The sequence below is a fragment of the Pantherophis guttatus genome, chromosome 5 (assembly GCF_059756535.1).
Source record: "Pantherophis guttatus breed Tessera chromosome 5, ASM5975653v1, whole genome shotgun sequence".
Classification (NCBI taxonomy): domain Eukaryota; kingdom Metazoa; phylum Chordata; class Lepidosauria; order Squamata; family Colubridae; genus Pantherophis; species Pantherophis guttatus.
The window spans coordinates 79,926,533-79,942,478 of record NC_142067.1 but is presented as its reverse complement, the minus strand read 5'-3'; the positions used below and the strand labels follow the sequence as shown (position 1 = coordinate 79,942,478).

The window sequence follows — 15,946 nt, the reverse complement described above, 5'->3', positions numbered from 1 at the left end:
TTAAATTAAAAAGCTCAGTGTAAATACAGGCATTCCTCAACTTAAAAGCACAATTGGGACTGAAATTTCTGCCACCAAGTAATGTGGTCTTTAAGTGAGGCATGCCTGATTTTATGAACTTTTTCTATAGTCATTAAGCAAATCATCACAATTTTAGGCAAATCATGCTATCAGAAAGCAAATCTGACTTCCCCATTGACTTAGCTTCCCTTTGAGAAAGTCACAGATGGCGATCCCATGACCCCAGGATGCTGCAACTGTCGTAAATACATGCTGGTTGCCAAGCACCCAAACACTGATGTGGCTGTGGAGACACTGATGGTCATAAGTGCGAGGACTGGTCATTAGTCCCTTTTTTCAACATAGCTTCAAACCATTGTTAAATTAATGGTCATAAGTCAAGCTGTACTTGTAGGTATCTGCCCTTCTCTATTAAATCAGGTTTGAGGGATTTTTCAGTTTTCAAAGCATTCAGAAAATAGGAATAAGAACTACAATCAACAATTTAGTACAAATTTAGCCAACTCTCAAGAGTAATCTGCATTTACGACTCTTACAGACAAATTATATAAATCCCAGTTACGCATACCAAAAAAGGGACATAGCAGTGGTGGGTTCCTCCCAGTTTTGCTCGGTTCCGCCGAGCCAGTAGCAGTGATGATATGACGTCACCGAACCAGTTCTGCCCCCACCCACCCACCCCTGCGTTATTCTTACCTTTTATTTGGCCCCACCCCCAATCTATTGCTGCCTCCTGAGTCCCAGCTGATGGCTAGAGTGAAAAAAACTGTTTAAACTCTTGCTGCGGGGCTTCAAAGGGCCGCCCTACAGCTGATCAGTGTTAAAAGAAAACAGATGAGTAGATCACTGCCTGCAAAAATACATGAGTAGATCAGTGCCTGCAAAAATAAATGGGTAGATCGGTACAGCTCTGCAAGCAGTTAAAAGCCTGGTAAACTTTAGCAGTACCTCTGCTAAATCCTAAATAATTGTCACATGACCATCAAGCCATGCCCACAAAATAAGCCACGCCCACAGAACCGGTAGTAAAAAAATTTAAAACCCACCCCTGGGACATAGTATGGTAGTAGATTTATTGGGACCAAGTATAAGTTCCTGAAATTTTATTCAAGTCTAAGCATTAAATATTGAATATAACAAAATACTTTAAACATATAAATGTCTTAGGGAAAATTTGTAATACTTTTGTTGCTGTCTTGATCAGACCTGTGTTTTTTTAACAGAGTAAGATGAAAAAAGTTGAGAGCTACTGGTCTAAATGATCGTCTTAAACTGGCACGCCTGTATATATTTAGTAAAATCAAGGCATTATTTTCATAGTTATTAAAGACTTCCATTTTAACAGGGCCCTATTGTGATGGAGCTACAAACATATCGTTATCATGGACACAGTATGAGTGACCCTGGAATCAGGTACAGTAATTCTTTACTGTTGCATACATGGTTATTAGTGGTGAGAAAAATAGATTATCTTGGAGCATAGTTGAAGAAAAAGCAGAAAATGCATATACTTTACAAACTAGAGGCATAAAAATTTGGCCAAGAGAATAAGACTACCAATCTCTTCTACTACATCTGTGATAGCGGACCTATGCCATGCGTGCCAGAGGTGGCACGCAGAGCCCTCTCTGTGGGCACACATTGCTGTGCCCCAAGACATTGGCCCAACTCGGCCGTGACCGACGCCGACCTCGCTAACACGAGGGCTGGCGAGGTGGAAATGGGATCCGGGAGGGGAGTATGATGGAAAAGGGGACAGGCCTGCAGCTGAGGAGCGATCACGAACTGCGGTGGTGGCTTCCTCCTCCTCACGCGATCCCCTGGCCGGCTGTTGCAGGGCCAGAGGACACACATAAGTGGGGATACTCTCCTCAAGCGAGCGGCTGGGCTCATCCAAAGTGCAGCGATGGCACAGGGTGGGCGGGTTGACAACTGACAGGAGAACGTCTTTGGAGAGGGCACTTCGGCTTTTTCCAAGCCTGATTCTCGGGATGGACATGCGAGGTTTGGCTGGGCCAGCCCCCTTTTCCCACTGTCCTGAGCTTCTTTATTCCTCCAGCTGAACGGTGCCGGCGGTGGCGTTGAAGTGTGAAGGACTTGGTCCCACAGTGCTTCCTCGCTCAGTTGAAGGCTTCATTCAGCCTTCAAACAGTAAGGCTGGCCATGGAATCGGAATCGGCCAGGTGCAAGAACCATCATTGTCCGTGGCACTGGTGCGCTGCTTGCTTACATGTGTCAGCCTTACTGTTTGAAGGCTGAACAAAGCCTTCAACTAAGCGAGGAAGCACTGCCAGGCCAGGCCCTTCACAGTCACATCCAGCCTGCTGGAGTTCGCTGGGCTGGGGCAGGAATGAGACCCTGTCTGCCCCACCTCAGGAGCCTGCTGCCGCTTGAGCAAGCAGGACAATGACAAAGACGAGAAGAATGGTGAGGCTTTGCGCCAGCCGGCAGAAAGCATATCAGTTGGGGCTGGTCGTCTAGTTGGTTGGTGAGGGGGCAATCATGGTGCTTAAGTGGCCGCCGCCGCCAGCAGCTTGCATGCCCCAACTGAAGTTGGAATTCGCTGCGTGGGGGGAGAAATGAGAGTCCTGCTGTCCTGCTTGAGTGGGAAGGATGAGAAAAACGGCTGCTCAGTTGGCTCTTCTCCCCGCCCCCCGCCCCACTGTTGCCAGCAGCTTGAGTGCTGGACTAAGCAGGTATCTCTTGCTCTCTCTCTCATACACACACACACCGTTTGGAGAGGCCCCCTTTTCTCTCTCTGTCTCACTGCGGTGGCAGTTTTACACTTCAGTGCCTGGCGGGCAGGGCGCTCAGGTAAGCTGGTGAGGGGCAGCTCCGCAGCCCCTCACCTTCCTTCGTACTCAACCCCCACCCCTGCCTCTCTGCTCAAGTGTCACCTGCGCCATTGCCAGCAGTTTGGGTGCCCTGGCTGAAGTACGGATTGCTCTCTCTCCCATACATACACATACATACACAATTGGATTGCTCTCTTGCTCTCTCTGTCTCACCCCATTTACATGCAAGCTTGCTCCATTGGAGGTCTCATTAAGTAATTAAGTGGAAAGTAGTAGGGGGGAGGGGAGGAGCAGGAAACTGGCAAACACTTTTCATGCCGAGAATAAAAGTTTCTGGGACCCTGACTCCCTGCAAAAGAAGATGGGTGCTTGAATCTGTGTGATATTACAGCACCCAGGAGCATCCATTCTCGGCATGAAAAGCATTTCCTAACCAACTCTTCTCTCCCTTCATCAAAGGCAAAGAAACAGAGACACAAGAGAGGAGACAGATGTTTGCAAAGTAAGTGAGTCCTTGTGGCAGGAAGGGAGGGAGAAGCATGAAGTATCTTAGTGGGTTGGGGAGGCCTTGAGGGCCTGTTCTATCAATAGTTCTCCCCCCATGGCCTTCCCCATCCCCTTCCCCATCCTCATGTGCACATTGGTATTCTTGAATTGTGAGCTCTTAGGAAAGTATCCCCTCGTTGTGCAAACAGCTATTTCCAGTGGGGAAAACAGGACAAAGCAAGTGGGGAAAAATAGTTTCCTTTGCTATATTTTCAGTCTGAATTAGATCATGGTAAAATCCATACAGGAGAGCCCTTTTAAGGATTATGTATTAATAGAAAAAACTAATTTACCTCTGTTAAATGCTAAAGCTGTTGCACATAAAAAACAGAGGAGCTCTGATTAACTATCAGAGCCATCATTTTGACAGTTTTGCTGTACTGTAGTCTGTGGATGCCCCCATGAATGGCAAGCATGGGATCAATTGAGCCTGGATTGTTCTCAGTTTTTTCTTTTTTAATTTTTAATTTTCTTTTAATAAAAGCATTTCATCTTTCATTAAACAATGTGTCTTCTGAGTACATATTTTTGTGTCATAACAATTAAAATTTACCACCATATTCATTATTTCTATCCTTACATTACTACTAATACTTTACATACCTACTATTGTAACATTTCGTAACTTATTTGACTTTATAATACATTACTTTCATATTTATTCTCTAACCATTGATAAAATAAATCCCATATATTGTAATAACCAGATTCTTCCTTTCCTTTAATTGGAAGTGTTAATCTATTCATTTCTGCACATTCTAATATTTTCTTAATCACATTTTCATCCTTAGGGATCTCTTCACTTTTCAATTTTGTGCAAATATAATTCTAGCTGCAGTTATTACATGAATAATCAAGTATACATTTTCTTTACTATAAGCTTCTGGTAGAATTCCCAACAAGAATAGTTCAGGTTTTAAATCAATATGTTGCTGCATCATCTTCTCCAACCACGTATGAATTTTTGCCCAATATGTTTTTGCTTCTACACATGTCCACCACATATGATAATATGAACCGAGTATCTGATAACATTTCCAACATCTAGCTGATTTGTCTTGAAACATTTTTGCCAATCTTTTTGGTGACAAATGCCATCTATAAAACATCTTGTATAAATTTTCCTTGTATGCAGTTGACATTGTTAATTTATCATTTCTATCCATAGTTGCTGCCATTTATCTAACTCTATCATATAACCAAAGTTTTTCTCCCATGTTATCATTGTTTCTTTTACTTCTTCTTCTAATTTAATACACTATACAATTTTTTTATTGCCCTCTCTTCTATTTCTGTTAATATCTTATCCAATTCTGTCAATTCCATATAAAAAACATATAATTTAGCATCTTTTTCATTTGTAGATTGTATTTGCAGTTGTGTATACCAAGTCATATCAATCCCGTTTTTCCAATTCTTGTTTCATTTTAAGTTCCCCCTTCTCCAACAAAATATCTTTATATCTAACAATATTTCCCCTATTAATATTATTTGGATGTATAAGTGCTTCCATCGTCGAAAGCCAAAGGTATCTTCAAATAATGTTGTTCTTTAATTTTTCCCATACTAACAATAATGCATTTCTTATATAGTGTCTTTGAAAATAACCATATATCTTGTTTTTCCCCTACCATAAAAATGCATGCCAGCCCAATTGCAAATCATGTCCCTCCAATGTCAATAACCTTGTATTTCTCAATACAATCCATTCTTTCATCCATGTTAACACTGCTGCCTGATAGTATAATTCCCAATTTGGTAATCCAAACCCTCCTCTAGTTCTTGTATCTTGTAACATTTTAAAATTATATTCTTGCTTTTTTCTCCTGCCAAACATATTTCACTATTATTTTATTGAGATCTTCTAAATATTTTTTCTCCAATTTTATGGGGATTGTTTGGAATAAAAACAATAATCTCAGTAGTACGTTCATCTTAATTGTAGCTATTCTTCCTATTAAAGATAATTGCAAATTTTTCCAAGTCTACCTCAATTTGTTTCATCAATTTATAACAGTTATCCTTAATCGTTCCACATCTTGCTGTTGTTTGAATCCCTAAATATATTACTTTTTTTGTAATCTGAATATCTAATCTCTTCATTAACTCCCTTTTCTATTTCTCTGTAAAGTTTTTACCTAAGGTCTTAGTTTTCTCCTTGTTGATTTTCAATCCTTCCCCCTCTCCATATTCTTCTATTTTTAAAAATAATTTTGGCCCTGTTTCTTGCGGATCTTCTAGAATAAACACCAAGTCATCTGCAAATGCCTGTACTTTATATTCTTCCTTTTTTATTTCCATACCTTTTATCTCCTTATCCTGTCTTATATTTCTGTTTAATACCTCCAACGTCACTACAAATAATAATGAGGACAGAGGACATCCCTGCCTTGAACCTTGCATAATGTTAACCTTTTCAGTCATGTCCTTTGCCGATTGTTTATAATTGTCTTAATCTCTCCCCAAAATCCATAGTTTTTAGTTGCATCACCATAAATTGCCAATTCACATTATCACCAGGGCCTGGTGGCTCTGCAGACTGATAGCATTGTGATTAACACCAGCTGCCTGCAATTACTGTAAGTTCGAATCCCACCAGGCTCAAGGTTGACTCAGCCTTCCATCCTTTCTAAGGTAGCCAGGTTGTGGGGGCAATAAGCTGACTTTGTATAAAATATACAAAAGTATGAAGGCTATTGCTTAACGCATTGTAAGCCGCCCTGAGTCTCCGGAGAAGGGTGGCATATAAACCAAATTTGAATTATCCTTTCTTCTTTTAATACATTCAAAGACTTTTAACTGTAATGTACCTCTTTCCATATTAAGAAGCTCTTTATATGTAATCTACATTTTGTTCTACATTTATATTCTCTATCGCATGTCTGGGTAGTGCCCATATAGGTATCTTATCATTTAGTTTATATTGATACTTTCTCCAGACACGCAATAAAGCATTCCTTAATATATGGCTTTTAAACGTCTTATCCACCTTCTTGTCATATAATAAATAGGCATGCCAACCATATAACAAGTCATAATAAATAGGCATGCCAACCATATAACAACTCAATATTCAAAATTCTTTCTTCTGTTAAATTAATCCAATCACTGATTGCTGATAGGGCAGCTGCTTCATAATATAATATTAAATTGGGCATTTTGAGACCTCTTTCACGTATATCTTGCATTATCTTTAATTTTATTCTCGGTCTTTTCCCTGCCCAAACGAAATTATTAATACCCTTCTGCCATTCCCCCAAATTTGCATCTTTTTTGAGTATTGGTATCATTTGAAAAAGAAATAAAAACTTAGGCAAAACATTCATTTTTATTGCTGCCATTCTTCCCAACAGGGACAATTGTAGTTTTTTCCAATTGTCTATCTCTTTCTGTATTTTTTGCCATAACGGTTCATAATTATACTTATATAATTTTACATTTGAAGTTGTAATATAAACCTCTAAGTATTTAACATTTTTTACTATTTCGAATCATGTTACTCTTTCTAGGTCTTCTTTTTGGTTTATAGTCATATTTTTAGCTATTATCTTTGTTTTCCGTGTGTTTATTTTAAATCCAGATACTTGTCCATATTGATTAATTATATCCATTAAACCTATAGCCGATTGCACTGGTTGGGTTAAAGTAACAACCAAGTCATCTGCAAATCCTCGTAATCTGTAATCATAATGCCTAATTTTAATTCCCTTTATTTTATCTGACCCACGTATTTTATTCAACAAAAGTTCCAAAGTCAATATAAACAGTAGCGGAGACAGGGGACATCCCTGTCTTGTTCCTTTTTCAATTTTAAAGGTTTCTGTTAAACTACCAGAAATCCCAAATATTGATCGTAAAATTGTTCTGCCTTTTCTGTTGAATCTAATCTTTGCTCCTGCTAGATCACCAATACACCCTCAGGTATCAACCATCTAAAATTCACTCCTTTTTTAATTAAACACTTTGTCAAAAACTGGTATTCTCTTCTTAATTCTCTAACTCTTCTCGGAATTTGTTTCTCTACTATTTCTCTACTATTTCTCTACCTTTATACTTCATCAGGTTATCACTTGCTCTCTGCATGATCTCTGTTTTTATTGCTTTCTTGGTGAATTTAACATGCACCTCTCTAGGTAATTTGTTTCTCATTGCGTATTTAGTATGCACTCTAAATGTTTTGTCGATCTCATTCAGAATTTTTCCCTTAGATTCCTCCATCGCTTCCGCCAGCAAATCTGCCATTATCTCCACTAGATTTTCTCATTTTTCTTCTTCCACATTCTGGAATCTCAAATAATAACCTGCCCTATCCATTTCTAAGGAGATAATTGTTTTTTCTTTATTTTTGTCTGTCGCTGTATGTCTGTAATCCAACTCTCCCACTCTTTTCTCTGTTAACTCTGCTTTTTGCATTTGTTGTGCATTTTTCTCCATGATTTGTTTTAAATTTTCTAATTTTCCTTCTACTTTGTCCATTCTCTCATCTACCTTGCCTATTCTTTCCTTCAGATCTTCATGAAGAGCTTCTATCATAGTTTTCTATTCTAATTGCATTGCGTTAGATTTTTCTTGTTGTAACATAGCATTCAGTGTTCTCTGGCCAGTGGGACTGAGGGTTGTAGTCAAGGACGCTGAAGACGGTGCTGATGTTGTTTTCTTCATCTTGTAATGTCTTAGTATTTGTAATCCACCAAGTATAAGTAATATAATTCAAATTCAGTTATAATCCAAGTATAAGTCAACAACAAAAGGAAGAGAAAAGAAAAAGAAAAAAAAAAGGAAAAATGATTTGTAATCCAAATCCAAATCTGAATCTTGACAATTTATCCTTCTTGGGGTTCTTCTTGTTCTTCTTTTCTTCAGGTTCTTCAAACCCTAATCCAAATTGCGTCAGGGAGAGGGATTTATAAAATAATAATTTGTAATCCAAATCAGCCCACCAAGCCCCAAAAATACAGTTATCCAATATCCCAAAAAGAGAGTTCACAGAGCAATCACAAGAAAAAAGAACCAATAGCCACAAAAAAAGGAAGGAAGGAAGGAGCGAGCCTTATTTCAAAGTGCCAGGGAAAATTTCCTTGGTCTGCTTCTGTTTATTTTACCTTTTAAGTTCTAAGAGCTACACTATTCCAAAGAAAAAACAAACTTTCCAGTGTTCCGCTCTTTATCTTAAATTCTTCAGTCAAAACAACTCCTTATCAGGTTGGTTCACAGGCTCCCAAGGTTACATCTTTTCCTTTCTCTTATGTCCTCCAGTTTCCATTTTTGCCTGTAGATGACACTGTTGCTCTGCTTCTCTCTTTCTTCCTCTTTTAACTGTGTTGTCTCAAAGCTAAATGTAAAATGCAATATTTACAGAAAAAACAAAGTTCATAAAGTCACTTTTATATTAACTAATAGTTCCAAATTTAAAAATTTAAAAATAAGATATGCATTCTGGATTTCTGAGTTTGCTCTTCAAACAGGTCTTTATAAGCCAATTTTTATTTTTTTTCCTTTTGGCTCTACCAGCCTTCCTCACTGCTATTCTTCCAGAGGTGGAAGGGAAAAACCAATTCCTCCTTTCGAGTCACACTCTCCTCTGCTATTCCCCAGGAAGTTCTTTGGGAAGTTTAAAGAACTAAAAATCTTGTATTGAAAGTATTTCACCTAGACCGATCACACCTTCCTTCTGTCTTCATGCTCTTGCGGTGACTGCCCTAGCTTTGTAGCGGCTTGCAATGGCCGCCTCCCCAGCTGCCGGTTTAGGGAGCTTTCTCCCGATCAATCAGGGAGTTTGCAGACTCCCTGAGATCAATGGAATATGCTCCCCTTGTTTATCACCCCTACGAGGCGATTCAGGCCCAAAAAGGATGACCCAACAGCTGGGATTTTGACGGTCCCACGAGAGCTCCCAAGGGATACATCGTCTCGCGGTGATGCTAGCCAAGCACCCCCCCTTTGTTCTCAGTCTTTTAAGTGGCCACAAATCACAAGGCAAGTGGCATTTGATCACAAGGCAAGTAGGCATTGAGAAATGTTTCCCCTTTTGCATTTGAGCACCCAAGAAGGGACAAGAAAGACGAAGAAGGAAAGAGAGGAAGAGAGGAAGAGAGCAAGGAAGGAAAAAGATGGAAAGAGGGGAAGGAAGAAGAAAAGAATGAAGAGGGAAGGAAAAAGAAGGGAAGGAAGGAAGGAAGGAGATTATAATGAGAGAGTGAGGGTCTGAGGTAAATCCTGCCTTAGCACTTGACCAGCAGCCCTGCTGCCTTTTGCCATCCCGTTGTCCCCTCCTCCTGACCTCTCCTGATGGTCTCCCATCCTATCACTGAGGATGCTTTGGTTACAAAGCCAGGTCTCTCCTCATAAGGAGAGGGAGTGGGCCTCCCTCTGACCCACATAATTTGCCCTTCCGCACACACGAGCAACCTGGCCAAGGAGACGGAGCACAGCAGCAGTGGGAGCTGGCTACACCCACCACAGCCCCCGAAGTCAACCATAATCCTGATGTGGCCCTCATTGAAATTGAGTTTGACACTCCTGGACTAACAAGATGACCTGAGTGCTGCATGTGTTGCTCTTAAACATACAATGTATGAGCCAAGGTTAGAAAAATTATCAGTGTGCATACAACAGCAAAAGTCACATTAATCAAAAGCATATGCCAAATGCAAACTTTTACCTTTCAATAAAAACGTGTTTGATTCATTGAAACCTCTGTTATTGGGGCGGGGGGGGTTCAGAGAAAAGACGTTAATCACGTATGAGTTGTTTTTTCTAAACTAAAACCTCATTATTCAGGTTAAATTGCTGTGTTGGCACTTCGCGATAAATAAGTGGGGTTTGGGTTGCAGTTTGGGCACTTGGTCTCTAAAAGGTTTGCCATCACTGTACTACATAATCTTACATTATTTTTAATCAAATCGTTTTCTTAAAATGAGGAAATTAAAATAGATTTTTTTTCACACTGTGGATTATATCCTCTTCCTATCTTGCAGGGATCACATGATAAAAGTTTGTGAGGGCAAGGCAGGAGTGTTGTCAAAATTCATACTGGGCTTTGGATCCTACTTGGCTTGTTCAAGCCAGCTTCAGGCTTGCCCAGGCAAAATAGGAGTGAGTTTTAACAGGTCTCCCATTTTGCCTGGCATGCCTGCAGTAAATGGTTACATTATTGAAAGTCTGAGAAATCATGTATTAAATTAAAATTTAATTATTTATTATATTTATATTATATTTAGTATATTTATTTCTTACCCATCCCTACTTTAGTAAACAGAGTTATCATTTTAGGGTGCTTGGCATTGGAGTATTTGCAAACTAATAATAAGGGACTAACCAACGTCTTATGCAAATATGGCCCATTAGTATGAATGGTTTGTACACTTTCCTGTTAATCAAAATAATCAAAGCAAAATATGATTTAAACATGGCTTAAGCAAACCATAATCTTACAATTGTTTTTATAGTTGTAAGGTACAACTTGCACACTGTCTTCTACATGAGAAGCTTAGAGAATTGTGTACATGCATACCTAGTCATATTTCACAGATTCTTCCCTATTTTTTCTTACCTAAATTCTGAAAGTTTACTCTACCATTTTTAATACATTTTGTAAATGGCCAAACTCAACCAGATTTAGGACTGTTTTTTAATAATAAACTTCCAGTCTGCATCCCTTGCATTGGATTAATTTTTCAAATACTTTTATTATTTTTACAATTTGAGGATTTATAGTAGAAACAAATAATATATATTACAAAATGTAAATCTGCATGTAGACTTTTCTCATTTCACATCAACAATTAGTTTTTAATCAGAATTTTTATAATTTAATTGATAGCATTGATTTCCAATCCTGAATACATATCTTAATTTCCCTTAGTTTGTTTTTGTTAGATCAATGAAAAGCAACAAATTTTAAATGTAAGAGGAATCTTTTTCCTGCTGTTTTGCCTATATTCGTATTTTACCTTAAATTATATTCTTGCTCCTGCAGAATAAAGCCCTGAATATCTTATACCATTTGCCATATAAATGCCATAAATGACATGATCTTTTTTCATTATATTATTAACAATTTATTGGCAGAAACTGTTTTCATATGGTTTACCAGTGTAATTGGCTTTTTTACAGTTACCGAACAAGAGAAGAAATTCAAGAAGTAAGAAGCAAAAGTGATCCTATTACTCTCTTGAAGGACAGAATGGTGAACAACAATTTAGCTAGTGTGGAGGAACTCAAGGTAATAATTTTTCTTTTCACAGGTTGTGAAAATTAGATAGAATTTTTTTTTTCTCTGAATAATTAGTGATGAGTTGGAGGTACAAATAGCCCTCATTTAATATCCACTTGTTCAAATCAAATATTACCTTACTAAAATAAACAACCCCATGGATTACTACCCCTTTCTTCTCTTACACGTAAGGACCAATGACACAACAATGAATCTGAAAATGATGGATTACAAACAACTAGGGAAGAAAGTTAATGAATTAGGAGCACAAGTGGTATTTTAACCTATACTTCCAACAAAAGGCCAACATCCAATGAGGAAGAAAGAATTTTAGAAACGAAACACTGGCTTAAAAACTGGTGTCTTCAAGAGAACTTCAGCTTCCTAAACTATGATCTGCATTACCTATGTGAAGAGCTACTGGCAAGACATGGACTGCACCTCATAAGAACTGCAAAGAATATATTCAGAAAATGACCAGCCTATTTTATCAAAAGGGCTTTAAAGTAAAATTGATGGGGGAGGGGGGCAATCTTCATGACCTTTAGAACCTAATTCCAAGCAAAAACCACTATATAAATACCATAGGTAGCTGTGCCATCCAAACTTTAATTCATGGCTGTCTAATTCAGGTAACCTCTTATTCTGGAGGTTCACCTAAACATTTGGCCAGGCCAGACAGCATGCATCAAAATACAATTTCAAGTCTGGTGTCAGGGTTCCAAATAATAATCCCAAATCTGGTAGACCCAACCCCCCTCTTTCCTTAGCATCTTGTAGTAATTTATATCTAATTCTTGGTTTTTTCCTTGCCATATAAACTTTAAAATATCCTTCTGCCATTGTTTGAATGGATTGTCGGTTGTAAGTATTAATAATATCTGGAATAGAAAAAGCATCTTTGGTAAAATATTCATCTTGATTTACAGAGATTCTACCTAATAATGATAAGTGCAGTTTATCCCATCTTTGTAAATCCTGTTTAATATCTTCCAAAGAGGGAGGTAGTTGTTTTGAAACAATTTTATATTTGTATTTGTCAACATAACTGTTCTGACCCGGCTCCCAAACACAACAAGCCCTTTGTATTTAACGAAACATTCTCTTTATTAGGAGTGCCAGCAGCCACACTCTCACAGCAGGCTACAAAGTCTCTAAGTCCTGTGGAAAGTTGATTTTCGCTCCCTTTCCCACTGAAATGGCCCCAACATACCAGGAGTTTCTCTCCCTTTCTCTTCCCACACTTGCAAAGGAAGTCCTGGAAGGTGCGCATGCTTTCTTCCAGCACCAGACACACACGTGCTCAGAAGGCACTGCAGATTCAAAGAAGAATTCTGATAATTTTCAGACAGGATTCGGAAGTGCAGGCTATCAGTGGCTGACAGGCAGGGAGATGAATAGTTCTGTGCCACACCTATTCATCTCCGCCTCCTGCCTTTTATCCCCAGAGCTAGGGTGGGGCTTTGCTAGCAGCAGTGGCTCTTCTGTCCCAAGGACCGGCCCATAGATTCCTGCTGCTCTCCTCTGCTTTCTATGCCTCCGCGCATCAGCCAGCTGTTCCTCCTCTTCCTCATCAGCCACCTCCAGACCTGGGGGCTGTTGACTCTCCATCTGAGCTCAGGCTGATGGATGTCCCAGGCTCCACCTCTGTCTCTATCTCTGACAGCTCCATTCCCTCTTCCCCCTTGGAGCTCTCAGATTGTCTTGATGCTGGCCCCAACGCCTCATCTGCTGCCTCACCAGATTTGGCTGCTGGAGGGGTTGGTGGCCGACAGGCCACAACAATAACCCCTAAGTATTTCATCTTTTTCTCAACCCTAAAACCCGACTTTTTTTTCAGTATATCACTGTCCTGCGAAGACCTATTCTTGATCAGCATTGTTGTTTTCTGTTTGTTTATTTTGAAACCTGCCAAATTTCTTCATCAAATATTCAATATTGTTTTTTAGGTTCTGTAAAAATATAGCAAACTTTTATACATATTAAACTTAAGGGGCTTTCTACACAGTAAGCAAAAAGAGATTTATACTTTTGGGGGCCCCACAATGGACTATGTTGTTTTTTCATAATTGATTAGTAGTTAAAAATTGTTAACATGTAATTAACATGGCATTTTGAATTTGTCTATCTAGATTCATATTTGACACATCAGTGTCATAATCACATTTATTAGAAAAATACCTTCAGAATTTTTAAAACTAGCAATCATAGTTGACAAATGTTTATCTGTATTTACACTTTATATTTAATTCATCTTCCTTTTGGATAAAGATGATTCTGCAACGGTATAATCTATTGCTCTCTTGAATCTTGCTGCCCTTCCCAAAACTTTGGTCAAATGGAAAGAAATTAAAGTCCAAAACTTTAGGAGATAATTATTATAGTTAGAGACAGAAACTACTCCTACAATATTATAATTAGATCATATGTAAATAGGTATGAAAATGGCTTAGCACATGTGTGTAACAGATACAAGGACTACTTTTTTTAAAAAATGATCATGATTTGAATTTTTGTAGCTTGATGTATCTACACTTATATTAGAACCAGAGAGTGGTTTTGATCCAGATTATTTATTGCAATAACAAGCTATGTATTAGTAATGTAAGTTTAAAGCACTTTACTCTGTATTTTGGAAGGCTTTCTTCTGTCTATTAATATTTTATTGTTTCTGGTGTAGGAGATTGATGTGGAAGTAAGAAAACAGATTGAGGATGCAGCACAGTTCGCCACCACTGATCCAGAACCACCTCTGGAAGAATTAGGCAATTATATCTATAATAAAGAGCCACTCTTTGAAGTGCGTGGTCCAAATCAGTGGACTAGGTACAAATCTGTTGGCTAAGAATTCTGATTAAGCAGCTACTTAAACTGATAGATAGCATATTGGAGTTTAACTGTTACATCTGTTCTAAGTGATAAAAGCCAGATAAGATAAATCATAAAATAAATTTTGGGGAGGGTGGGGAAATGAGAAAAATGGAATTTTGAAAGAAAGTTGTGCAAGAAGTAAATTAAAGTTTATTAAACTTCAGTTTGTTCTGTGTTGCTGTATGATGAAAATTAACTCAGCTAAAATGGCATTATTTACATTAATAAAGTTTCATCAAGATTTTCTAAGCATATATTGCTTTATGTATATCTTTGCTTTCTTCCTTTCATTGTTTTTCATGGTTTTGTCCATTGTATTTACTTTAAAACTTAATATTTTAATATACTCAAAATATATTGATATATTTACTATAAATAATATATTCAACCTAAATTATTTTTTCTTAGTGTGGAACCCTGCACAATTTGAAATACTTCGAGATTTATCTTGCTCTTACAAGATCATATAAAAACTAATACTTTGTGTTATACAACACCCAAACATATTTTTAAAAAGCAGGTATATTAGAAAAGGTTTACGTTTTACAGCAACTGCATTTTGTAAGGTGAACTATTCATATAGCTAAGCAATTTTCTAAGTTACTGTACATGTCTAAAGTTGTGTAGATTGTTTAAATAATACATATACATACAATTTATAATAAACTAGTCATTATTTAATACTTACAAACAGAGCTTTTTAATTGTGCAAAACATGCAAGGAAATCAGCATATAAAACTTATTTGGAATGTATTTTTTTTCTTACAATCCATTAGCATCTGGCAAAAGTGAAATGCTAAACCTCCATTCCAAGACTGTATTTTTATTCTTTTCTTTCCTACTTCTACTTTTTTTTCTTTCTTATACCTTGCTGACCCAAAAGGGAATAGTGTGATATATTGTATATGTATACTTGCATTGTTTTGGATAATGTAAAATGTGTTCTTTTGCTACATACTTAGAAATATGAAGTGATTCCAATTACATACTGCATTTTAGTCCAAGCATGTTTTTTAGAATCAAAGAGCTACCTGAGAAGGGATTAGAATCTGCCGTTCCCATTATTGACTTTGTCTGGCCTCCAAAACTAAGCAAAGGCAGATTTAGTAAATGTTTTGACAGAATACCAGTTCTGTAAACTGGACTGGGCAATCAGAAAACATCTTCAAAGGTTATGGAAAAGTCATTCTGTACTGATGCCAAGAAAACTCCATCAATTGGTCCATGAAGTCACCAGGAATTCAGCTCAACTCAAACAAAACTTAATTTTTCCCTCCATATAAAATCAATTCCCTTTCTTCTTTTGAGCTAAATTCACATACAATATTGCAAATTATGTAATTCGCTTATTTCTGGCATCGTCTATTGAACAATCATAGATAATTTATGGCTGGGCAGAGGCTTTCCCAAATATTCTTCAGATTCTCATGTCTTCAGGCCTGTATATAATATGTCTTCTTCACTGCTTTCAAGCTGCATTCAGAGAAGGCGTTTAAA

General features: G+C 37.8%; 1 protein-coding gene across 4 annotated transcripts in view; it reads left to right on the top strand.

The window, feature by feature from the left end:
- PDHA1 (pyruvate dehydrogenase E1 subunit alpha 1) overlaps positions 1 to 14,702 on the top strand; it is a 49,583-nt gene extending 34,881 nt beyond the window's left edge. For all 4 annotated transcript variants that reach the window (XM_087871370.1, XM_087871368.1, XM_087871371.1 and 1 more), the window contains 3 exons: positions 1,367 to 1,434; positions 11,478 to 11,586; positions 14,258 to 14,702. In XM_087871370.1, coding sequence (XP_087727496.1) covers positions 1,367 to 1,434; positions 11,478 to 11,586; positions 14,258 to 14,422 — 342 coding nt within the window. In that variant the 3' untranslated portion in view covers positions 14,423 to 14,702. The remainder of the gene's footprint in view (positions 1 to 1,366; positions 1,435 to 11,477; positions 11,587 to 14,257) is intronic.
- Positions 14,703 to 15,946: the final 1,244 nt, after the last annotated feature.